General features: G+C 42.1%; 1 protein-coding gene across 1 annotated transcript in view; it reads right to left on the reverse strand.

Annotated features, from left to right (window-relative positions):
• Positions 1–26,723, reverse strand: part of RUNDC3B (RUN domain containing 3B) — a 101,151-nt gene that overhangs the window by 9,420 nt on the left and 65,008 nt on the right. Inside the window, exons 10-11 of the mRNA XM_025193702.1 lie at positions 6,046–6,192; positions 462–577 (exon numbers count right to left, since the gene is read on the reverse strand). Of these exons, the coding sequence (XP_025049487.1) occupies positions 462–577; positions 6,046–6,192 (263 nt within the window). The remainder of the gene's footprint in view (positions 1–461; positions 578–6,045; positions 6,193–26,723) is intronic.

Raw genomic sequence — 26,723 nt, forward strand, 5'->3', positions numbered from 1 at the left:
TCCCCCTCCCTCTCCTTACTTTCTGTTTCCCTGCAGGCAAGCCCAGCTTGAGCTTCAAAACTCGAAATGTTTCAAAACTTTCAAAAAGTTTCGTCTGTTCTCGTTTCATTTCGAGGCTGTTTCAAAGCCCTTTGTTCTGTTTTGATTTTGCTGTTTCGAGCTCGAAACGAGTCGAAACAGCATTGAAATGAAACAGCCGGCGAAATTTTGCGCAGCTCTAATACTTATTGTTTTCTTTGGGACTACCGATACATGCATATATATATTTTCAATAAGGTGCTTGGGGAATTCAGAGTAATCACCACATTAATAATGAGAAAAATGAATTTCATTTACTTACACATCCCTAGGACTTACTTTACAGGGACAAAGCAAGATGCCTTGACTGCAGAATATTTGTAAGTATTTAGTCAGAACTGAGATAAAGGTGAAAAAGTGGAACTGGCAGACAAGCATTTTACCTTCATTTAGTAAATTTATTCCATCCTGCTTTCCATCTTGTGAATGACCTGGATCCAGAGATGTCTGAGAAAAGCTAACATCTGCTGAGAGCTGGTCCAGACTTTGAAAACTTTTCCTGCAAGACAAACCATATTTTTTCCTAAAATTCCAAGGGAATGTTCATGACATTCTGTTTAAACCTTCAATATCCTGTTTTTAAAAGGCAACCAGATCAATCTTGCCTCTTCTTCACTCATCTCCACTTTTGTTATCTACAATAAATTAGTGAACAAATTTGGTGAACCCACTGGAGAGAGGGAGGAGAAAAAAAACTGAGAAATTGTAGTAAATAAAACATGGGGTTTTCACTACAAATGATCCAAACACGGAAGAAAAAGGTTACTTGTCAGTGATTTGAGTTCTTTGAAAAGTGGTATTTATCTGCACATCCTCCCTGAGAGTGCACGGGTGCTTCAAGCATTCCATCAGAGATAATTTTGCCTTAACTGTAAGATATGCTATAGCTTTGCCCCTCCTCATGCCCCATACTTGAGGAAGCAATAGGTATTGGTCCCTTTCTGCTCCTATATTTCTTCTCAACCACAGAGTTATATATTGCACATAATTCCAAGGAATAGGGGAAGGGAACAGGACACATCTTAAAGAACTTAAGTTACCAGTAATAAATTTCTTTTTTGGGGTAAGTATCCATGCATGTCTAAATAAAAGACCAGAAAAGGAGGAGCTGCCATGAAGGTTTGGATCTTACAACGCTATTTTTATGGAAAGATAAAACAAATGCCGTTGTTTCAAATGGTGGCCTCACTAGATACCAGGAACAAATTTAGGCTCCACTGTAGAACAGGGCTACTCAGAAGGGAAAAAAAATTGTCAGGCACTTGAGGAATCTCAGGGTTGCTAGGTGAAAAAAGACTAACATGTGAAAGCTATTAACTACAGGGTGGTGGCCTCTGACAACTGCCAGGTATACTTTGATTAAACTGATGAATAGGTCTGTCTGTGTGAGCTCCAACAGATGTTCTAGTATAGCTAGAATGGAAGACTGCTCTGGGCTGAGATACCTTGCCTAAAGCTAGCTGAAAAACTGGTTCACTTTGCCAGGTATGATCAATTTTTTTCTGCTGAATAAGAATGACCCTTCTTAGTATGGAAGGACCATCCACCATCAGTGTTGTGAAATAAAGGGAATGCAGAGCAGTACACTCTTCCTGGTCAAAAACTAGGGTGGGTCCTTTACTGACCTCAGTAAATCATCATCCTGGTACCAAAAGTGTCTTTGCATGTGGGATCTAACATGCTAGTTTAGGCCAGGTCCCATCGCACTTTGTAAAGTACCAATAGAATAAAATAAGGGCAGAAAGGAGGAAACCCACCTAAGCTACGAGTAGATCATTAGGCAGGGAGCCTTTCCCAGAGCAGAACTAGTTGATATCATACAGAAGTCTTAAAATAACCCCAATTCACAAAGATGGACTGAAGAGCACTGTAGGAAGATGGATAAACTAAGATTATCTGCTTTAGTATTTTACAGACCCTGACAATAGCAAATAAGGGTGTTGAGCCTCTTTAATTCTGAAGTGCAGCTCTATCTTCCTTTCTGATTTATAACTGCTATAGAAACCATTAACCTGAGAAACAGGTGAACTTTTTTGTCTAACCACTACCAGAGGTATCAGGGAAAGCACCTCCTGCCATAGCAAAATCCCTGAAAAAGGATGAAGAAAAGGCATTTGGTGTGGATAACAAACTGAACAGACTGGTATATTCAGTCATGTTACTGTCCAGAACCTACTGTTTTGATGCTGTATAGGCCTTGCAGACTGGAAAATGGGCAAGACAGTTGTTGACAAAAGAGACAGGTTAAGACAACATGAAAGAGGACTGATGGTATCTCTTGAATATACCATCAAAGACCTTGGCTGATGCACAACACACACTGGGAAGCAAATGGTACAGCAAAGGAACATTTTCATTTGTAAAACCACTGACACACTGTGTTCCCATGATTGATATGTTCACCAGAGGAGGAGGACAGAAGGCCAGAGTTGCTCAAGATAAGGAAAATGAAATGTATTACCACTGGGTAATTTTGAAAACTTATTCCCATTGGGTAATTATGTCATTGTATTAGCTTGTACTCCGCCCCACTCCAAACACACTTTAATTAATGATAGTGAAACTATGCGAAGATGAACTCAGCAATAAAGCAGAACACTTACCATTTCCTTTGTACACATGATAAAGCCAAACACCAAACTAATCCATGCCCTTATGTTTTATGTCTGTACACTTTTGTGTTCTCTGAATCTTTATTTTTTTAAATTTTTTCACATGAAAGTTGACTCTAACGCAGTTTTAGTGCTACCTACTAAGTCTTGTAACTCCAAAAACATGTTTCTACTTTCTTGCTTGGTTACTTCTGTTATAATGAAATTTATTCAAAACTTTAAACTGCCTGTTTCCATTAACAATGGGAAGCTAGTAATATTTGTCAACAACAGATACAGTAAAGTGCTCCTGGATAGAGATGCATATATAATCTTATCTATTTAAAAAGAGGAATGTATGGATATATTCTCTGAGACCCTTCCTTCTACATTCCTCTCTCACAGCAGAGACAACACCTCAGATAACACCTGGCAGTTTTCTGAAAACAGCATGTGAATTCCACAAGACATTTACTGAAAGCTTTAATGCAGAGGTGTCAAATATACAGCTCTGAGGCTGGATTCAGCCTGTGGAGCTGTATGATCCAGTCTCTGGACTGACCCCATGTGCTGCATAGGGCACGTACCAGCTGGACCTGGCATTGTGCATGCTACACACAGCACAGGGGTTAGTCCAGGGCATGTATTGCATGCGGCACATGCACTGGACTAGCTCTACGCACTGGCTTTGGGACCAACCTTCTGTGTGCAGTGTCAGGTCCAGCCTGTGTGCAGAGTGAGAGCTGGAGTGGAGTCAGTGTGTGCTGCATGTGGCACATAGGCTGGACCTAGTGTGGAAGGCACTGCACATGGTACAGGGGTCAGTCCTGATCTGGCCTGGAGACCAGCCCAGTGACTCTGAGTTTGACACCCCTGCTTTAACAGATTCACTGGAAAACGAAAGAGAAGATTAGTCAAAATATGTATTAAGGCAGTGGTTGTCAATCAGGGTACGCGTACCCCTGGGGGTACTTTGAAAGGTCCCAGGAAGTATGTGGGAGTGGGTGGGGATGGAGTGCTGCCACCCCGCACCACAGGAGTAGAGCCGGGGTGGGGCGACGCTGAGCTGCCACCACTCTGCCGCTTGCCATGACCCCGCTTGCTCACCATCCGCCGCCGCTCAGCATCTGGCTGCTCACCATCCCCACCCCCCGCTTGGCATCCGGCTGCTTGCCACCCCCACCAGGGGTACACTTATTAAAAAGGGGGCTGCCAGGAGTACACTTATTAAAAAAGGTTGAAAAAAAGGTATTAAGGAAACACGGAAGCCAAGCAACTGTATTCATGGAGAGAAATGTATAACCTCAAGATTCAGAGGAAGAAAAGAAGCAGCAAGTGGATTTTCCTACTGTACTTGTTTTCTGAAAATAATGCAATATAGCAGGAAAAATAAAGCAATTCCATGTGACCAGCTTTTCCAAGCTATTAGAGGACATTATACTTGTGCTCTTGACAGCACAGCTTTTCATGTTTCTCAGCTTTGTTATATGACAAGGGTGTCAAAGATACAACCCACATGCCAGATCCAGCCTGTGATCCATCCTATCCAGCACACCAGTAGCTGTCTCATGCAGTCTACTGGAAATTGGGTGGTGGGGCTAGGGACAGTACCTGCTGCAGAATTTGGGGCCCCCAGGTCCTGATAAACAGCCATGGAAGGCAGACAAGCAAGGGCTGTGCAGAAACAGGCCTTCCTTGCATTGCACGTGCTGGACCCCCATTGCTGAGCCCTGAACCCTCGCTACTGCCACCAAACCCCCCACCGCTGTCACAGGTCCTGTGGATCCAGCAAGGGAGGAGACCCACTGTCTGGATCTTGCCAGAGGTCTGGGGTGATATTTGATACCCCTGTTATACAGGATTATTTCTCACATGCACTAATGGGATTTTTTTCAAAATGTAAGAGCCACATATTCCCTTTCTCTCCTTTGTTTGCCTCTTCTAACTGTCTGAATGACCCCTAAGCTATTGCAACTGAAGGTCAAACAACAGAAAGATGTAGAGAAAAAAAAGAAAAACAAAGCAAACCAACCAAAAAAGCAAATGAAGGAGCTGCAACAGCAGCTGAGATTGATATAATTTTTCATCATAATTTTAAAGGCTCATTTCTTCACTAACCCTGAAAGACTGGAATTGAATCCTTCCCACTGAATATACACATGCATGCAAAACAATTCATTATGGAAGCACTGTTAAAAAAAATAGGCCTCCTGGCACTGTTTTCATTTTAGAAAATATACTGAAACATACCAAAGTAAAAAGTATATAGAAAATTTGATACATCATTCCTCTAAGAATCTATTTTCCCTAAAATCTGCAACAGACTACTGGCCATTCAAACAATTAAAAATGTAAAATCATTCATTCCAGGAAAACGCAATAAAAGAGTCAGTCATATGATCATTCAATAAAAATCAGACTACCAATTTAACAGTACATATAAGCATAGGCTTAATTTTCTACACACCCCACAATCCCATGATATAGCATTTACTTCAATGAGACAGGTTCATGTTTATATATGTACTTTTACATTTACTGAATATGCATGTCATATATGGAATTAGAGATAATATGTACAATACTGAGGTTATAATAAATAACAGTATATCTTAAGATTTCTTCTGTGTCAACAAACTCAGTTATTCAATAATATTTGCACCTTTTTTGATGATCATTTTTTTTTCCAGAATGTGTCATACTAAAGGAAACATTTGACCGTACATACTTCACTGTCATTCATTTTGTTGTTCTAATATAGTGCTGTCACAGTCATGCTAATATAGTCTATGCAGTCATCTCAAGTCAATCAGGTTGAATTAATGATGGTTCACAAACAAAGCTAAACATCATCATGCTATGAAAACCAAGTTTGCTGTCATTTACTCTACCACCTTGCTAAATATCAATTCAGACCCCAAACTCTTAAATTGCTTTGAACTTCCTTTTCATTTTCGTTTATGTTTTTATGACAGCAGAACTGCTCATGAGTACCACGACTATGCCCAAGGTACTACTTTGTTCTGAAGTTTCAAACTGCCTTTAACTTCAGCTGAAAAAACGTTTTCTCCCGTTAGGTCAGGTAAGACAACCATTAGGCACACGTGGTATGTTGGCAGATAATATGCTAAGGGAAGTGGTCCTCACCCCTACTTGGGCAAATTCAAGAGGAGGTTGGATGATCACCTGTCTGGGGTCTTGTGAACCCAGCATTCATTCCTGCCTGTGACAGGGGGTCAGGCTAGATGATCTGCTCAGGTCCCTCCTGATCCTAGCTACTATGAAACTATGCTGGGAAAAGAGATGGAACCTACTGATATAATTTTGGGTATTGTCTCTGTCCCTGTGAAAGCAAAGAAAAAAACAGTCAACTTACTCATCCCATTGTTTATTGTGCTTTCTATAGAGTAGGGTATCCAAGGCAACAGCATTGACATCCAAAGCTCCAGGGGAAGGCCACTGATTGGTGAGATGGGTAGTTAACTCTTGTCTTGATCTTAAATCATTATTCTTTAGCACAGTCCTGAGGACATAAAGACAGCGAATTTCATTCCATTAAACCTAATGTTTTAAGTTACATTAAGGGAGTGTGAAACAAATAATCCTATCCAAATTGATGTTGCCTTTTGAATACTACAACTAGTAAAAGGCATTTTTCATAAGATAGTTTAAAATGTTCTTTTTTTCTAGAGGAAACAATTGAGAAATCAATGTGTAGGATTAAAAAAAGAAAAAACCCTAAACCTTAAAAGCAGACCCATTACTCTGCAGGACAGATTAAATGAGAAATTGCATGAATACTACCTTTATTTCAAAATGATGCAACTTACTGAAGTTTTTTTAAAAGTGTTCAAAAGAGAAATCTAGTAAAAAAATGTTTCTAGGACTAAACTGATTATGCAAATTTAGTTCTAGATGGTGTATGTGCTCCATTTCAGTTCAGAAGGATAATAAAACCTTGGTTGTAAATACCTAATAATTACTAGAAATTTGAATTTCTAAACTATTCAAGCACTTTAGAAGTCTGAGAAGCTAACCTCTCCATCCCAGTGAAGTAAGAAAGAGATGATGAAATGGAGGCACTAAGATGTTAAGACATTTGCCCAAAGGTCACACAAGAAATATGACAGAGGCAGGAATGTGTCTTCAAATTGCTTCATTGTCTTGAGTCAAACACTACCTTTTCCCAAATAGTACAATGGAAACAACAGCTCACTCTTAACAATTCAGCAATGTATGTTTAGATAATGAAACTAACATTTCATTATTACTTTATCCAGAAAAACCTCACATTAAGTAAGTGTTGCATGTTCAGTAAAGAGAACTTCTACATATTTTTTCTATGTCATGTAATAGGTTACTAAATACAAAAAAGAAACCCCTCAGCCACCACACACCTCTGGTAGTCACCTACCACACCACACGGGAACTGATTGAAATAATCAAACAATTATAGCCTATTCATGACAAGCATCAGATCTTGAGAGAAATTTCCCCAGACCCTCTGCTCCTGGCTTACAAACAATCCCCTAACCTTGCCTAACTCATTATCAGAAGCAAACTCCCCAGTGTTCAAAAGACTGGGGACACAGCTTGCCTTAACAACAGATGCAAAACCTGTCAAAACATCTCCACTGCTACTACAATCAATACCCTTCACAAGGACCCCAGCAGAATTCATGGAGAATTCATGGAGCTAAGCAGTAAGGCTAGGGACAGAAGTTACACATAAAGTGGTTTAAGTCACCAGACACTGGTTTAATCTATAACAGAACAGACGCTCGGTGAACTTAAACCAGTTTCAAAATGGCAGAAGCTGATTCAACATAAACCTGGTTGACTGTAATATCAGATTTAACTGACTGAGGTCAAACCGGTTTATGAAACTTCTGTCTCAGACCCCTTCCTGGTTCAAGTTAAATCACAGTTCCCCAGCATGCTTTCTACACCCCGCCTTCAGCACCCCCTCCCCCCCAGCAAACCCTGACTGGGGTCTGGGGCAAGGGAGGGGGGTTAAACCCCCCTTCCCCCATGTACCCAGCTGCCCTGCCCTGCTCTGCTAGACTTATGGCTGACTGTGACTGGACAACAAATCCCAGAGGCACCTAGAAGCAAGACCAAGACATGATGAGCAACCCTGCAGAGTGCTGCTTCTGTCTGGCAAATCCCAGAGACCTTGGGGGCAGCAGAAAGATAAGCAAACACACAGCCCATGTTGGCTACACGCCAGGGAGCCATGCTCTAGCGCTCCCTGGCTTCTGACCTGAATCACTTTTTTGCAGCCTGCAGTATTCAACTGTTCACTTGTTTGTCAGTTTAATCTCTGCAGTTTAGACTAACCCACAAAGACTGAATTGATTCAGCCTCAGGCTTTTTGACTGTCTGTACTTAGCCAAAAGAACAGAGACACAAATGCCAATAGGTACATGTTTTTCACAGAACAACCACTCCCTTCCTAGCCTCACCATCATGCTCAAAGGTGTTTGGGGACACAAATTCATATACAGGCTGAACACTAAAGACCAATGACCGAATGGTGATATTGACTTAATGACATACTATTATCTACCTGATTCCTGAAATTCTTCCTTCACACTACAGGTAATAAATATTCTCCTCCCTTCTGAAAGGTACTTCTCTCCCATTTATCAAGTTTCGGTTTTGTTTTTTTAAATCGTCTGTCTGCTACCTCTGGGAATTTTTCCCCCCTCCAATTTCACAGCTTTATCCACTGTTTGCTTTCCTCTTCAGACATGAAGAAGAATGCCTTGCATTCAAAAGCCTGTCTAATTTTTATCCCAACCATGCAGCTAGGTCCAATAAAAGGTAATCACCTAGAAAAATCCGTGACTTCATAATTTCTGAACCATCACCGCTATAATACCACTCTGACACAGGTAAACTATTAGAAGAATTGTTCTCGTTAAATATTAAAGGACTTTTATTTTTTTGTGGCGCTATTTTACTTCTAGAAAGGTCAAAGAGTTTAGACCAGAACCTCTTATTGAGCACTTCATACTTAATTAAAGGCCTCTAAAAGACCAAGGCAGGACAAGATCAGGTTATCAAGTTCCTAAAGTAAATTTTAATTTCTGTGGTTTTGTACTTTCCATCATTCCCCCATTGTTAGGTCAGAAAAGTTATGCAAAAAACATTGCCATTTTGTAATAGCAAAAATGGCTATGTTCCAGAGTGAGAAAAACTATTTTCAAAAGCTCTTCTCCCACCATGAAAAATGTTCAGAGCAAAAATGGAAATTTCACATAGCTGAAACCACAGCCACACTTACCAATACCAGGAATTCTCCTATTGCATAATCTCCTTCACATATCCCGTCTTTCTACAGAGATTGTAGTGAGCATCACACCTTGACGACCCATATCTGTTGAAATTTCAGACATGTTGTATGTAAGCCCATGCAACAGTGTATGTAGGGTGTTAAATTGTCCTCTAAGGGCTTGCTGATAAGGAAAAGCTACTGTTAAGTAAGCTGGGCTGTGGATACTCTTACTGAACACTCAGTACACATTAAAAAGGTGCCATATAGCAACTTAGTAGGAAGTGGCTAAAGTGATATAAACTGCACAGTAACTTTCTGTGAAGACAAACTCCAGCTGCCTGTGTTAGTACCACACACAGCTCAGTGCCATTGCTAACTCATCACAGAATTATGAAACTGAAAAGCAAGATGGGAAAAATGTGGATTTGTGGAGAAGATCCACAACAGCAGAATTCCTATTACTGGTACGTAACCTGTTTCTCCTACTCAAGGCTTTTCCCCACAAATCGTTCACTAGATGCATAACCAAAATTGTCTTCATCGCTGTGGAATAGGAAAAGGGAATTCTGGAAAGTAGTATCTAAAGATTTTGTTTAGAAGTCTCCAAGTTGCTCAGGAAGAGAGAATCTGTGCCTATACTAGAGTAGCATACAGAGGTAGATTTTCCTTCCACAGACATGTTTCCCTTCAAAACAAGAACAAAAACAATACCAGGTTTGTTTGGCTTTACATTTGGATCCACATTTTTTATTTTCTTTACAAGTACTATAACACAAATACATTATCGTTGATCATTGCTGCAGAGAAATGAGGACAAAGGCATATTACTTAACTTTTTCAGAATCAAAAATGAAAATAGTAAACATCAACTGAAATAATATTTCACCAAGAGTAGGGGTAGGGCTTAAAAAAGTTTAGAAGTAATTATTTTAAAGATGGTGATGGTATGTGAATTTTTTCTTGTGCTAGAAAGAATTCAAAAACAGATGACCAGTTGGTATACATAACACAGCTATCTAGAAATGGCAAGAATACTGATGTAATAAGGATGTCAACATATTCATAGGAGGTTAATAGCAGTAGTCCCAGCAGTGCTTTTAAAACACTGTCATCACTAGTACTGGATCCTCAGGTGGATCCAAGTAGTATTTCTAGTGATGATATTATTTAAGAGTGCTTTTATTCAGTATTACAAGGGTTCATTGCAGCAGAGACTTTTTATGGAAACACATTGAAGAAATCATGATTACTTAAGGGGATTTATATAAGTCAAAATCTGTCTGCAGGACAGACTAATTTTGTAAGTTAAATAAAAATACCAAACTACAAATATTCTTCAAAGTAATATAGTATTTATAGAAGAGACTGTTATAAAAGTGACACCACTAAGAACATGTTCAGTACATAATGCAGAAGTGGAGATAGAATGGTTAGCATAGAAAGAAGGGTGTGTGTGTGAGTGTGTGAGAGTGTGTGTGTGTGTGTGTGTGTGTGAGAGAGTGTGTGTGTGAGAGAGAGAGAGAGAGAGAGAAAGAGAGAGAATGTCAAACATTTTACATTTTCCATAAAACTGGTAATTATATGAATGAACCTAATATAGGATCAGAGGACAGCAGTGGCTATAAAACTTTCACACTCACAGCACAATATTACCAATAGTTTAATTTGACAGATGTTTTCCTAACACCATCCTAAAATATTTTTCCTATAATGAATGAAACTGAATAGTCTTGGCAAACTACTATAAGTTAAACTGATTCTTCAGAAGCTTTATTTAAAGTTTAGGTGAAAGTTCATCTGTATAAAATAAGGAATTTTACATTAAAAAGCAGTTGTAACAGGAACTTATACTTTTAGTCTTGATATTTTATCCCAACTCTATTTCAAAGCCGCAGAACAGCCCACTTCAACCATGAATCCAGTAGGGCCCTATATATCAAGTGCAGTTGAAAATACTGAAAATGTTTTGTAAAACACTGAAGACTGAAAAAAGGAGGGAGAGAAAGAAATATGCTTGCAATACATCTTAAGGAGAATTGTTACTCCAGTGCTAATGGATATTAAGCCTGGTACACCAGCAGACTATATGCTGTGGCTTGCCAAAAAACAGGATGTCAGTAATTAAGGTGTTGAAATGCATTTCAGAGGGGTTTTTCATTTTGTTTTGGTTTTTTAATAGAAATCAAAACATCCAGATGTGCTACAATGTCCTTGTTTAACTGATGACACCATTCATTTCTCATGGTACGTATACGCAAGAAAAAAGTGCAAGCGTGTAAAATATGGAGTACCCACACATGCAAGTACAAAAACACAATTAATGTATTTAGGATTTTAAAAGCTTTCAACTATCCATTAGATGCTAGACATTTTTTAGTATCTCTTATCCAACAATGACTCATGCATACATACTTCATTTTAACACCTATCAAAGACATAAAAAATCGGAATAATTTCAAAATGCCATTGCATTTAATAACTTGTAAGGAGAAAATGGAGCAAAAAAGATCAGAACTAGCTCTATAATAATAAATTATATGATTTAGATAGATATAAAGGAACTCACATATTAGAACAAGCTTCTTTTCTATGCATCAGAATACGCCAATTTTCAGTATAAAATAACAGAAAATTAGGGTTGGAAGGGACCTCAGGAGGTCATCTAGTCCAACCGCCTGCTCAAAGCAGGACCATCCCCAACTAGATCATCCCAACCAGGGCTTTGTTGAGCCAGCCCAGTGGTAAAATTTTTCCTAATATCCAACCTAAACTTCCCTTGCTGCAACTTGAGACCACTGGCTCCTTGTTCTGACATCTGGCACCAATGAGAACAAACTAGCTCCATCCTCTTTGGAACCACCCTTCAGGTAGTAGCAGTTACCTTTAAAAAGCGTATCTTGAAACAAACCACTGCCAATTTCAGAAGAAATAATGCACATTCTAAATCAGTACTAATACTCTCCCAATTATTGTTAAGCATCTGCCTCAACGAGACATGTCTGCTCCATCAGTGAAATTGCTAGGCGCTTAAGTGTACCTATCCAAAAGAGTATAACAATAGCCATTATTATCAGAATCAAGTTTAAAAGCTATCCATAGCAACAGTGTTGCAAAGCTCAGACTTTTCGATCCTTAAATTGTTCATTTAAAAAAAAAAAAAAAAAGGATTAGAGAGCCTTCTGGCAAACATGCTGCTGACTGTTAGGGCTTTAAATGTTCCCTGGCCCTATCTCAGAAACAAGACAGGTCTATAGAATAAGCTCTTTACATGAATATTCATGAGCTGTTTAACTCATTATTGATTAATCCTCCTGTACTCTTTCAGCTAGCTGAAGAAAATATGCACAGCAAACAGCAGAAATATATGGGCAGTGTATATGCTGAGACAGAAAAAACATTTTCATCAACATTGTGGCTGCAAATTTGACACCCAGTACAGAGCCATCAAGATAGCTGCAGTCTGTTTTTGTACAACTTTTTTTAAACAATAGCCTGTCTAGTTTTATCATTCACAATTCATATTTAATTTAAACATAACAGCACAATTTGATTAACTATAATAGTATAAGGATAATTTATTGATCAAAATAATTTACTCAAAGCAAAACATGAAAATTTATATTCTACTAATGTTCTTACTATAATTAGGTGTGCAAACAGTATGTGCCACATTCACTTAAAAGAAGGAAAAGAAATATTAAAATTAAGAAGTGCTAATGATGCTAATAATTTTTACCAGAGTAACACTTATAAATTGCTTTTTTTTGCATCAGATTTATCTACCCCTTTCCTTGCACGTATACTTCTTAATCCATCTGTTATGGAATATCTGATTATATTCAAGAAAGTATGAAAATATTTGCATTGAGTGGCCACTACACACACAAAGAAAACAGTTAACAAGTTGATTCATACAGTTATATAACATTGTGAATCATGACTCTGGGCCCTGGAAGACATGGGGTGTGGCTGCAATCTCCCAGCCCTGGTGGGGCACGGAGCACCCCCATGGCCAGGAGACTGCAGCTTCTGCAGTCTCAGAGTCACAGAGGTGCATGATGTACAACTACTGTGATTTCCCAGCTGGGGGGAGTGGGGGTTCTATAGCTGGGAGATTTCAGCAGCTGCATTTCCCAGCTCTGAGTGTACATAGAGCATCCCCATGGCTGGGAGACCCTCAGCTGAGGCCCAGCCACAGGAGCTTGCTTCTTGCTGCTTCCTGATCCTGGGCTCACCCCTTGCACTGGCAATAAGGTGAGATAGGATTTAAAGTGCAAGCACAGAATCATAGAAAATTAGAGCTGGAAGGGACCTCAGGTGGTCATCTAGTTCAACTGCATGCTCAAAGTTGAACCATCCTCAACTAGATCATTCATGCCAGAACTGGATCATTCCCATGATCATGCCTCCTGGCCATGCATGTGTGGCATGGCAGGGGGCATGATTGTGTGGACTGCATGTTAAATCCCATCACACCTTTTCCTTCATGCAGAGGGGCCCTAAAAAATTAGTAATTTCTTACCGGCAAATTTAATTTCTCCAGATCCAGAAAATGCCAGTGCAGATGGCAATTTGATCTCCTACCAGCAGATGGAGACAGGAAATAAACCAAACTGAGATGCTAAGCCCCTAGAAAAGGGAATTGTACAAATGGAGTTCTCCAGTTCAAGAACCACCTAAGCAATAACAAAATAAAAGTACAAATAAAACCTCAAAAATAAATCCACTTGAATAAGAAAGAACATGGTTTAAAAATAACAACTGAAAAAAGCCTTTATCTAGGACAAGCATACACTATACAAAAAAGATGAAATGCAAAATACAAGTACATGAGCATAAATCAAAATTTGTAAAATCTCTGTAAAATAAAAAGGGTTCCCAAATTTTTAGTATTGTAGCAAATATATAATTGAGTCTCTGGACTAGCATTTACTGGACTTAGGTTAGCAATTATGGAAGTCGGATGGGCCAATACAGCACTTTCCTTGATTACATACCCTGTGCGTAGACATAATACTTCCAAAATTCTGTGCTCAGGGAGTTTCTTCCTAATGAAAGGTTTAATACAGTGATTCTCACCCTTATTGGATTTGAGGCACCCCTCCATAACTTCTGTGAATTGAGAGGCACTTGATTTAAAAAAAAAAAAAAATTATATTATTACAATGCTTACCTCCTTGCAGAGGGGCCAGGCAGAGGGGTTGGAGAATCCACTGAACAGGGACAACCCTGTGCCTGCACTTATCGGTATATCTCGTCATACCAAGCTCATTTCCTTACACCCTTCAAAGGATCAGATGGTACCCTGGTTGAGAATCACTGGTCTAATACTAGCTTCTACAGTGAAGAGACAGGCATTTCCTGGCACCTCCTACTTTTTAAAATAGTTTTGACCAGTAAAGTTATCTCCATGCATAACTGCACCACAGGGTAAGTAGAAACATTAGATTTCAACCGGTGTTATTGCTGTTCCACAGGGTTGTTCCCCCCCCACCCCGAGGTGCGGAGATCAGCCCTGTGATGATCCTCCGACCCTGGGGGTTTCATAAAAGCTGCAGTAAATCCAGGAGGAAAACAGCTACAAGATTTACCATCTTATCCAAGGCAAACCAAATCTATTTTCCTATAGTATAGGTGTTGTTGCCGCTTTAACTACAACATCAGTACTGAAGTGCTACGGACCCCCTATCTGCAGCTCTACCAGCAAAGGAGTTTTTCTCTTGCTAGAGCTCCACCTGCTCTCCCAAACAGAAGCTTTACTGACAAAAGCCATCTTCTCCTGGTAGAGTTGCATAGAAGGAGCTTTGCTAGCAAGACTTGGAACTGGGATCTCTCTCACACCGCACAGTCAATCTTGCTTTGTTGACAACACTCTGAAGGGTAGACAAATGCTCAGAAATTGCCAGCGGTGTTGAGAACCAGGTTGGAGCCCTAATACAAGAGACTGACATTTCAGAGTATTTTTACCAGCATGACAGCTTCCTAAAAGATGAAGACCTACTGACAGCCATTCAGATTGAATAACCTGAACACCTGCGTAGATTTAGTAATGACCAGGCAATTATTAAAAGTGTATGACAAACATTTATGATATACGTGTTGCTTATTTTAGATACCTGCACTTCTTCATTAAAATAAAATACTTTGTCTTTAATCTTGTCCAGTCATCTTTATGGAGTACTATGTGTTATTAAAAGTTTCATTCTCACATATGTAACTATATCACCTCTTTTTTCAGTTCAACTTTAAAATCATAATGTTTGTTATTGTTAAACCAACATTAAAGCACCCATTAAAAAGCTCTTTTGGAAATAAAAGCTTAGATCAAGTTCTAGTTCAGCAAAAGTAAATGAACACCAAATCATATTTCTGGAACTAATATAATCACAAAGATGCAAAACGTTTTAGATCTTCATGTACAATTCCAAACATATTTTAATAACAACATGAAAGCTATGTACCAAATTTCCTTCACAGTGAAAAATTATGTATTTGAGATATTGTTCTTAAAACACTGAGGTTTTCCTCTGCTGCCTCCTCCCATTGCTTGCTTAAAATCATTAAAAAAAAAAAAAGCATTATAGTCCAATGTACTGCTATTCATATTCAAAATAGGAAACTGATATTGTCTGAAGATCACTGTGTAATGCATTCAAAGAACCTCGTATTAATTCTAATGCATCTAAGTTAGAACCAATAAATTGAACAAGGATACTTTGGTCCCTGCAGACGTTATACTTAAGACCAGTTAATCAGGTCTTATGTAGCAACCCACCTACATGTTAATGCAATTAATGTTGTGAAAAAACAAGAAACGAGCCACAGAGTTATTCCACAAAAAATGTGTGGTAACATTGTGGCTAGTTCCCATCAAACCTAAGCCGCGTGTGTGGCCAGGCTGCTTGGGCTCCCAGCCTACGGCGTGCATCAGAGCCTTTGATTCCACTGCATCCCCTGGCCAGGAGCAGCAGCTCTGTGCTCCTAGACCAGAGGTGGGCAAAATACAGTCCGTGGGCTGGATCTGCCCTGCCAGGAACTTCCATCCGGCCTGCAGAGCCCCTTCAAAATGCAGGTAATGGCAAAGGGGAAGGGGTGCCTGGGCCAGCCTCTGCCTTGCTGCGTGGGACTGGAGACGATCCTGCCATGCAGGTAAGGGAAAGCGGTGGCTGGGCAGGCTTTGGCTGTGCTGTGCTCCTTGGGTTGGGACAGCACCGGGGAGAGGAAGCAGTGGTTTGGCCAGCTTTGCCACATGCTACTGTGCTGGCTTTGCCATGTGCCACTCGGACTGGGCCAGGCCGGCACCAGAGGGGGAAAGCCATGACTGGGCTGGCTTTGGCTGCGTGCCGCTCAGGACTGGACATGTCAAGCTGAGTCGGCACTGGCAGGGAGAAGCGACAGCTGAGCTGGCAGAGCCATGTGCTGCTGGGCCAGCTTCACTGTGTGCCACTCACGACCAGCCTAGCCTGGTCCAAGTGTCACAAGGCTCAGCCACTCTTTCTCCTTACCCTGTGCTGGCCCAGCCCAGCCAGGTCAGCACTGGGGAGGGAAAGCCGTGGCTGGGCTGGCTTCGGCCCTGTGCCACTTGGGATGGGATGGGCCCAGTCTGGTTAGCACCAGCAAGAAGCAGCAGCTGAGCTGCATGCTGCTCAGGACTGGCCAGTGGAGGTAAGGGGAAGCTGCAGTTTTGACGTGCGCTGCTCAGCCCGGGCCAGGGCAACACCGGAGAGGAAAAGCCATGGCTAGGCAGCTGGGTCGGCACCGGGGAAGGAAAGCCACAGCTGAGCCAGTCTCAAGAGGCATACAGCTCAGCCGCTACTTCTCCTCGCCGGTGACACCCCAGCCAGGCCCATCCCGTCCTGAGCGGCACGTGGTGAAGCCGTCCCAGCTGATAAGCACCCCTTGTTTCAGGGGCACCTGGCTAAACCCCTAGGGACAGAGGTAGGGCTGGAAGCCATGTCCAGCAGAGATCCCTTGAACTTTTACTATGCATTTTCTACTTCAGGAACAGCTTTGTGTTCTGAAAAAAGTATTTTATCTAACCAAGGGCATACAGTAGGTTGTTTAGGCTGGGGGAGATTGCTTGTTGCGTAGTTGCTGATTGCTGGCCTCGCTAGAAGGAATACTGTATCAACAAAGTTCCGAAGCTGGAAGGGGGGTTACTTGGGGGGGAGCTGGAAGGGGGGTTACTTGCTGGGCTTGCTACACATCTCATCACATCAGCAGGTTTAACCTGTTACGTAGCTATATAAGGCAGACGCCCACTGGGGTGGGTGTGCTTGCTTTGCGAACGATTGCCAAGCACCATTTTCTGCGCAGGAAATAAAGGTTAAGTTGGATCCTTCACCCCTGTGTGTTTATTGGCACAAGCGCACCGGGCATGAACTCACTGTCCTTTGGGGACAACACAGCCACTGCTTCCCCCTGTGCCGCTCGAGATGGGATGGGCCCAGCCAGGTCAACATTGGTGAGGAAAAACAGCAGCTGAGCCACATGCCACTTCTCTGTGTACTGCTGGGCCGGCTTGGCTGCATGCTGCTCAGGACTGGCTGAGCTGGGCCAGTGCACACAAGGGAAGGCAAAGCTGAGCCATGTGCTGCTCCAGCCGGGCTGGGCTGGTCCTGAGTGGCACATGGCTCAGCCGCCACTTCTCACCGCTGCTGCCCCAGCCAGGCCTGTCCTGTATTGTTCTGAGTGGCATGCGGGGAAGAAGCGGCTGGGCTGGCCTCGCTGTGGGCTGCTTGGGACAGGATGGGCCTGGCTGGGTTGTCACCAGTGAGAAGTGGCGGCTGAGCCACATGCCCCTCTGTACCAGCTGGGACAGGCTGATGGAGGTAAGGGGAAGCCACAGCTTTGCTGTGTGCCACTCGGGTTTGGGCCAGGCCAGCACCAAGGAGGGAAAGCCGCAGCTGGGCTGGCTGAGCTGCAGGCTGCTCGGGACCGGATGGGCCTGGCCGGGTTGCCACCAGGGTGGGCAAACCATGGTTGAGCCATCCACCACTCACGGTGGGCCGGCACAGTTAAAGGGAAGCCGTGGCCGGGCTGGCTTTGGTCGTGTGCCACTTGGGACAGGCTAGGCTGACACCAGGGAGGGAAAGCTACGGCTGAGCCGTGTGCCACTCGGAACAGGATGGGCTCTGCAGCACTGGACAGGCTGAGCCAGCACTGGCGAGGGGAACCTGGGCCAGTGCCGACTTCTGCTGTGCCATGTGGGGTGGGCTGGGATGGGCCAGGTCATGTGGGCAGAGATGAGGGGAAGGGGGGGATTGGCCAGCTTTTGCCACTGTGTGGGACTGGATGGGGTGGGCTGGGTCCTGCTGCATGAGACAGGTCTGGTGTCCAGTGCTGGTGAGGGGAAGGGAGGATGGGTTAGCTTCTGCTGGCCTGCATGGAAGGAGGGGCTGAGCCAGGTCCTGCTACGCAAGTGAGGAAGGGCAGGCTGGGCTGGCTTCTGCTGTGCTGTAGGGTCCCACAGGAACACTGTGTTGCTGGGAGGGGATGGGCCTGGTCATGAGGTCTTGACACTGTAGCCAGGAACCAGGTGCTGCCAGGATGGCTCTGGCTGGCTCCCTGCCACATGTGCAGGTCCAGCCTTGCAGCTGGCAACTGCTTGCTGCAGCCAGAACAGGACAGGCGGGGCTGGCTCCTTGCTGTGCTGTGCAGATCTGGGCCTTGCAGTCAGGAACTGCTTGCCATTGGAGCCATGGGCAACCTGGGGCGTGCTGGGCCATACTAGGTACATGGGCTCAGTGCTCCTACTGCAGTTACTGGCCCACCTACCAAGTTCCCCCAATCACCTGGGCGGCTGTTATAACAAGGACATCAATGTAACCGGTAAGGGCAGAGGCCAGGGCAAGGGCAATACCCTGAGACATGTTATGGTTAAGTGACAAACTTAGAAAGATGTAAATGGATATTTTTTTAATGATATTTACATTGCTAATCTCACCACTCCATAGAAGAATAATTTGGATATGAGCACACCAGAGAAGAGGAAGGTAGACGCTGAACGCCAAATATTCAACAAAAAACAGACCTCTAAACATTTTTTACCCAACTAGGTGGAAAAGCTGCTTGCTTAATTTGCAAAGAAATTGTGACTGTATTCAAAGAAAACAATCTGAATTGACATTTTGAGACCAAGCATGCATCCAAATAGGAAAAATTGTCAGCCCAAGAAAAAAAAGCAAAGGAAGCAGAGGAGGTAGTTGCTGCAATGCAGAAAGAGCAAAGTTTTTCCACAAAAGCATTGGCAGCACAGGATGGAATTATGAGAATGAGTTAAGAGATTGCACACAATTGCCAAGAGAAGCAAACCATTCTCTGATGAAGAATTTGTAAAGGAATGGTTACTCAAGTTTGCTGCAAATTTGTGCCCAGACAAGAAAAAGCACTTTGTGAATGTTAGCTTGCCAACGCAGACTATTGTGAGATGTACTGACGATATCTATGAGAACCTGCACCAGCAGCTGAAAAGGTAAATGATTTCTCATATTTTGCATTGGCACTCGATGACAGCTGTGATGTCAAAGACGCAGCCCAGCTGTTGATTTTCATTCGAGAAATCACTGAAAATTTTGAGCTCTCAGAACAACTGGCATTGATGTAGTCAAAAAAAGACTCAACAACTGGAAAAGATTTATTGGATGCACTAAATCAATGTCAGAACTGGAAACGGACTGGAAAAAATTGGTGTGTGAGACCACTGATGGTAGCCCAAACTTGACAGGCAAACATGTTGGATTGCTCAAAAGAATTCAAGACCAAGTCAAAGAAACAAATCCAGAACAGAAAATTATTTTTTTTATATTGTATTATTCATCAAGAGGTCCTCTGTAAAAGTTCTAAAACTAAGCACTGTCGTGGATACTGTTACAAAAGTGGTCAACTACATTGGAGCAAAGGGGATTAAACCACAGGAAATTTGTAACTGCTTGAGGAGTCTGAATCTGAGCACAGATGTTCTCTATCATACCAATGTAAGATGACTTAGTTTGGGTAACATTTTGAAAAGTGTGGGGGAAATGAGAGCTGAGATTGGTTTATTTTTGAACACGAAAGGAAAAGATTTGGATTTCCCAAAGCTGAATGATGCAGATTGGCTCTCTGATTTTGCATTTGCTGTTGATATCATCGGCTATATGAATTATCTGAATTCACAACTGCAAGGGAAGGCTTTTTGTTCATGAATTGCATTCCAGTGTGAAGTTATTTATGATGACGTTACTCCTTTTCTCCCATCAGAGAGAAAACAAAGATTTTGGCCATTTTCCTACACTGCAGCAGATTACTGTTTCTGATCAAAACCTAAAAAAGTACATGTCATTACTAGTGGACTTGCATGATGAATTTTCTCGCCGATTCAAAGATTTTTAAATGATAGAAAAAGACTTCTCTTTGGTCTCCTCACCTTTCACATTTAATGTTGACACTGTTCCATGTGACCTCCAACTTGAGCTTATTGACCTGCAGTATGATGCATTGCTTGCGGAACAATTCAGATAAGTGCCACTTTCTAGCTTTTATGCCTCTCTCAATGAACAGAAGTTTCCAAAGGCTCATGCCTGGAAGACGCTTGTACTGTTTGCATCCACATACGTATGTGAGCAGACATTTTCTGTAATGAAAGTCAACAAATCAAACCTTAGATCTTTGATGAGCAATGACCACCTTGCAGCAGTGCTGTGCACTGCAACAGAGATGATGCCTGACTGATTTTCTGGTTAATGCACATCAGAGGCTTCATTCTTCACATTGAGTTCCTGTGTTTGTCTTTAAGTTAATCATCTTAGTTAAGTTAATCACTACTCAAATTATTTTAAATAAAATTACAATGTTATAGTAGATGTTTGATTTTTAGTATATGATACTTTATCTATACTTTGTTAAAATGATTTGTTCTGAAATATTTTGTGTGTGCAGTCCTTGACTCAATTGCTTTGGTTTCCTTCTGGGGGAGGTCCGATGCCTCTGAAACCCTACCGATGGGGCAGGACGTTAGAGGAGTCACAGCCCCTTACCCGATAAGCTGTGCCTGTGCCTCGTGGCCTAGGGAGTCCCAGGAACAGGCCATGCACCATGGGGGTGGCCCCTGTGAAGAGGTAGTAATTCCCAGTCAAGGTGTAGACCTTCTGATGTCAGGGATCATGTGATGAGGGCAGGGGATTCTGGAACAGATGTGGTGAGTGGGGCAAGGTTTGGTGCTGAGTGGGTCTTATGACAGACCATGAGACAGGGTGTAACTTCCGGTTTTGAGCCCATACCCCATCCCAAAAGGAGTACTTCCCAGGGCAAGGGACTTCCGGTGGCAAAGGTCAGGGTTTGGGGGGGGGCGCGCGCAGGACTTCCGGTCCCAAGATGGTGACAAGGGGGCAGGGAAACTGTCAAGGGGCAGGGCTACTCATGTATGCCTCAATAGCTCGCTAAAACTCGTGAACCAGCCCTCCAGCCAAAATAATTGCCTGCCCCGTCCTAGGTTTTGTAGGATACTGGTGTCAAGGGCTCCCATACGCCCCAGCGGCTGGGAACAGCAGCTTGCATGCACTCCCAGCCTCCAGAGCACAGCAAAGCCTTAGAGTCTGCTACACCCCAGAGACTGGGAGCAGTAGCTGATTGAGGCTGTGCAGTATGGTACGAAGCGTGACTGCTGGGATCTTGCATCAGATCCCCATTGTGCTTTTACCTGTACATCTGCCAGGGGCCTTAAACTGATTGTTTCATAAACATCTTAGAAACATTTATATGAGGTACTAAGCAGATACTAAAAGACCTGTGCAAATACAAAAATTCCTTGCTTCTCCCCCACCTTTACCTGCAATAACCTACCACTCTCCCTTTTAATATACATAAGTTTGTTACAATAATGTCTATGATTTTAAAAAATGCAAATCTTCTGTTACTGAACTTGCAACTAGGTAGAATGAATCAATGAATCATATTAAATAGAAATAAAAAACATCTTCCAATCCATCCAAAAGTAACAACAGAATTCTGTATTTACTCAAATACAAGATGAGGTTTTCCTCCCTAATCATCATAAAGAAAAAAGACCCTCACTTTACAATCACATACAAGAAAATCTTATTAAATATATTATCTATCAAACTATTGCTAAAAGCAATATGTGCTCAGGAATGGAAACCAACCATGAACTATGGAGTTGATTAAAGGCAGCCAACACTCAGAATAACTATAAAACATATAGCTCATATGGGGCAAACATAGTGATCTGAACCTACCACAAGTGCAGCCCATCCAAGCAAGGTGTATGGTAATAACCATAGCATGCAGTCCCTCTCCAATTCTTTTAAGTCATGGTGACCCACTACACTGAATACATTTTTACTTCCTCTTCATTCCCACAGCTGAGCTGCACCTTTCTTTCCCATTTCCAATTCTTCCTGTTGCTTCAGCAGCCTTAAATGTTTAGCAAACACCACCAAACAGGGCCTCACACAGTATACCCAGAATCAATATGCCTTCTGTCATCCCCTCTCTCAGCCTGTTGCACAGGACGAATATAGGCCCACCCTCCATGAAGTGGAGCCAGACCAGGTTGGCCTGTGCCTTAGGTATATATACACATTTTTGGAGGATCCGCAGACTCAAAGCAAAAACCACCAGTTCCAAACATGAGTGAGGGTTTAGTACATGAAGCCTTTGGGGAAGGGATGGTGGAGTATTTGGAGTACACACACACACACATATACTGAGTAGTGCTAAGCTGCAAAGTCACCATGGCTTGAAATGTCGTTGATTCTGCTGGGGCCCAGTCCAATTAACTATCTGGTAAATCATGAGCCTTTTGGCTTTGCACTTGTATCATGCATTATTTGCATTATATACCAGTAGGTAAAATAGTGCTGCTTAAAAGTGTGTTTATCAAGTGCTAGTGTGCTAAAACCTGCAGCAGTTTCAAATAAGGTAAAATGCATCATTCTGGATGAAGGGATTAGACTCTAAGTCTAAAGGGTACCTGCAGAATTTTGCCTATATGATGTGCTTATTTCAAGGTCAGTGCTTTCAAATTTGCCCCTCACTACCATGTGTTCAGGGAGAGCAGGGTCTGACAATAAGGACAGGGGAGGGGGCTACCTGACCCCCAGATTTGTCTTCCCCTCTGTAGCAGTGGCAGGCAGACAAATTCAAAGTAAATCCCCAATAACTAGATTCTATACCTGGTAAATTATATCAAATTTATAAATTATGCATCTAATTATTGGGGGCTCATTTTATATTCAACTAAATATAGTAAACCATTCATGCATGCAGTCAAAGGAGAGATGTTCTGTTTGAACTTACTATCAAGAATCATCAAGATAATTTGAAAATTATCAGACATACAAACAACAGATTGAGTACTGAAAGTTAGAGAAGCATAAAGAAAAGGACTTTTCTACAAATATACTGTCATTAAAAATCTGTAATATGAAACCTATCTACATTAATGGATATAAGGAAATAGAGATTTAAAGTCATCCATGCATAATATACATTAAAAAGTGAAATGGTTAAAATATTAACAGGAGCCTCATTAGCTGTACATTAAGGTAGCTAATGAGTTTGAAATATTACTGATAAGTTCAATTTTTTTGAATAAACACTCTACTATTAATCATCCAAGACATCTTTGTCCCACCACACTTTGCAGAAATTAAAATGCTATTCCCAAAGACACAATTTAGGTATTGAAATGTTATTGATCTCTTATGCAAACTACTTCTGAAAAGAACTATTCTAAAAACCTACCATTTTCTGCCACAGTTCAGACAGACTGTAAATACCGATAAGGGAGGAAGTGCCATAGATTTGCACAGTGGTTTCCTCTGGGGAGAAACATACCTTTTAAAGATGATAAAAACAGCCTTTTTTATATACCTAGTAAAATGTGCTTTGAGATACTAAAAAACTAAATTCTGCTCATATACGGCAATATACTAGATTTGAAGAATTTTTTGATAAAAATGCCAAAATAGGATGTAGGCAGACAAGGCAGTCCTTAGACCAACATGGCTAAAACCTACACCCCTGCAAAATAGGATGTAAATTCTCTTACGTGGGGGGTTTAGGAAATGTCTTTGTCTGAGAGATAATGTAGTTCTTCCCTCTGGAAAAATGTATTCTGAAAAAAATAAAAAGACCTCGTAAAACAAATTACATTAGAATGCTGAAGAACACCGGGCAAAGAAGGGACTCCTGCATGGCAGTGCCTTATAGAAATCCATGTATTAATAGGTCTACAGAAAATACTTGTGGTTCTAATTCACTGGGCAGCCAACACAAAGACAAAAAGTTCACCTTAAGAGACATTTATTCTATAGTTATGTTATATTACAAGGTAAAAAAGATAAAAGAACCAAAAATCAGGGTGAGGGAGGACTCAGAGTACTAATAATGTAAGGCACTAAAGAAAGACCAGAGGTCAGTAATAGTGTTTTGAGAGAGATATTTCCAACCTGAAAAGGATAGGTCTGAAAAGGGAAAAGATAACTCATATAAATTGATAATATACAACTAATCTATATGAGAGGATTTGGGGTAAGGAGGATTAAAATTCTGTTTGTACTATTTTGGGACAAATTCAGCAGCAATATCAAATATTGCAGTGAATCCTCCTGTTTTATTTTGGGTGAGTAACTAAAACACAGGTATCCAAGACATTTAAGACATTTAATGTACTGTACTGAAACTGCCTAGAGACTTAATTTACTTTAAGAAACTTGCAGAAAGACTCCCTGTGGAAAAGTCTATGGAAAGGGCCTCTCAGGCAACCCAGTGATTTAAATTCCCTGTATTTGTAGGCAAAGAATCTTAGAAATCATCCAACTCAAACCCTCACACAATCCAACACAAAGCACTTTATGAAAACAAAAACACCCTACAATGATTCTCAACCGGGTTGATCATTCTCCCTGAGGGTGCTACGAGATCCTTTTAAGGGTATCCCAGGGTATAGCTCAATATTAGCATTGTTAGTTGTGTAAACACCTACATATGATTCACAAGATAAACCCAGAGATTTCAAATAGGAACTCACAGTGCTAAAAAACATTCTGACCTCCTGTTGTATTCTGAGTTCTTTGCAATAGAATTGTTCTAGTGTTTTTCTGTAGTCAAAAAACAAGGAAAAGCTAGGAGTTGGCATTTTACAAAATGCCTGGAACCTAAAAAGGTTGAGAACCATGGCCCTACAAGCAGAGCTGTCCCTAGGGGTGTGCGGGGCAGCTGCCCTGCTTTCCCCCCTCCCCACCAGGGATGACCCTGCCTACAAGATGCCACAGGTAAAGAGCAGGAGAAACAGCCATCACCAATGCCATGCCACTGCAGTGCCATGTGCGGGCCGGCTCCCGATCCCATCCTCGCCATGTGAGAGCCGGGCCCGTCTTTGTGCACGCGGACTGTGGCCAGCAGCCCAGGCACGCGGGGCCAGAGAAAACCGCGGGGTGGTAAGGTACGCGCGAGCTAGAATCAGTTACGGAGGCGTAATGGTTGATTGAAAAGATTATTTACTTACACCCAAGGTGGTCGCGGTGTAGGCTGGACAGCTTTCCAGGCGCAGCTCCGCTTGAATCCTCGTTGGAGGACTCTGACAAACTCGGTTCTTTGACCCCGGAGTGGTTTAGGCTCCGCGGGTTCGGCAATTCTTTCCTCCCGGAGTGGCCGAATCTCCGTGGGTTCTGTTCGGTTCCCAAGTCCCCCGGAGCTGTTAAGACTCCGTGGGTTCAAAAATTGGGTATATAGGATAGGGATATGTCTAGGATTGCCCTCGGTGATGGGGAGAGGCTAGAAGCTAAACAGACCTCCGTTGCCTGCTTAAGAAAGGTGCGTTGGGTCCGCAAGGGTCCACATCGCTTGGAGATCTTCACACAGCGCGAAGTCTACTCCTCCTGGCGAGTTCTGTATCTCTCCAGGTTTCCTCTCTCTCCGACTTGGGTGGAAACTACCCAAGCTTTTTGTACGGCTAGCAAGCCAATAGCTAGCCGCCACGTATGCCTACATTTAGAACCAGCCAATAATGTGGCACGAATCTAAATACAAATGGCGGGAACTCCTTTGCACCGTGCATCACTATGATGCAAAAGAAATGCACAATGTAAAGAAGGCTACAAACGGTGGGAAATACTGTTCTGCACACGGGTTCTCTATTGCAGCAGAAAACTCTACCGTGCAAAAGAGCTGCAATTTGGTGGGAACATAATTTAGCGGTGCCGAAGCACACAAAAACAAAAAACCACAACTTTGGGTTGTGACATGCCACACAAGTAGGTAGGTAAGATGAGTTCAGAAGATCTGAATAAAAGAGGGCAATGACCCCATGCTATAAAAGGAAGGCAAAACTCCCAGTCTTTTCCAATCTGACCAGGGAGAAAATTATTTCCTGATTACAAATCTGACAGTTAGTTTGAACAGAAGAGCAAGACCTTCTACCCAGGTACCCGAAATGTTCCTAAACAGTAACAGGCACACCCCAGTCAAAATCCCCCTTTTCCTGTTCTCAGTGCCCTTTTTAGACTCCAGGCACCCCTCATTAGACTTGAGACACTGCTCAGAAAACTAGCTCTTAGTTTTCACTTGGTTTTTGCCTACAGAAAAACAGAGCAAGTCCTCTGTTGCAAAGAACTCAGAAAGACTACAACAGATCAGAACGTTTGTGACACGATGAATTCCTATTTGAAATCTCTGGGTTTAATCTCGTAAATAATGTTTGTGCACCTAACAGTACTAACATTGCATAGCATCCTGCAGCACCCCTGAAAGGATCTTGAGGCACTCCAGGA

Source organism: Alligator sinensis, unplaced genomic scaffold (genome assembly GCF_000455745.1).
Source record: "Alligator sinensis unplaced genomic scaffold, ASM45574v1 scaffold1588_1, whole genome shotgun sequence".
Classification (NCBI taxonomy): domain Eukaryota; kingdom Metazoa; phylum Chordata; order Crocodylia; family Alligatoridae; genus Alligator; species Alligator sinensis.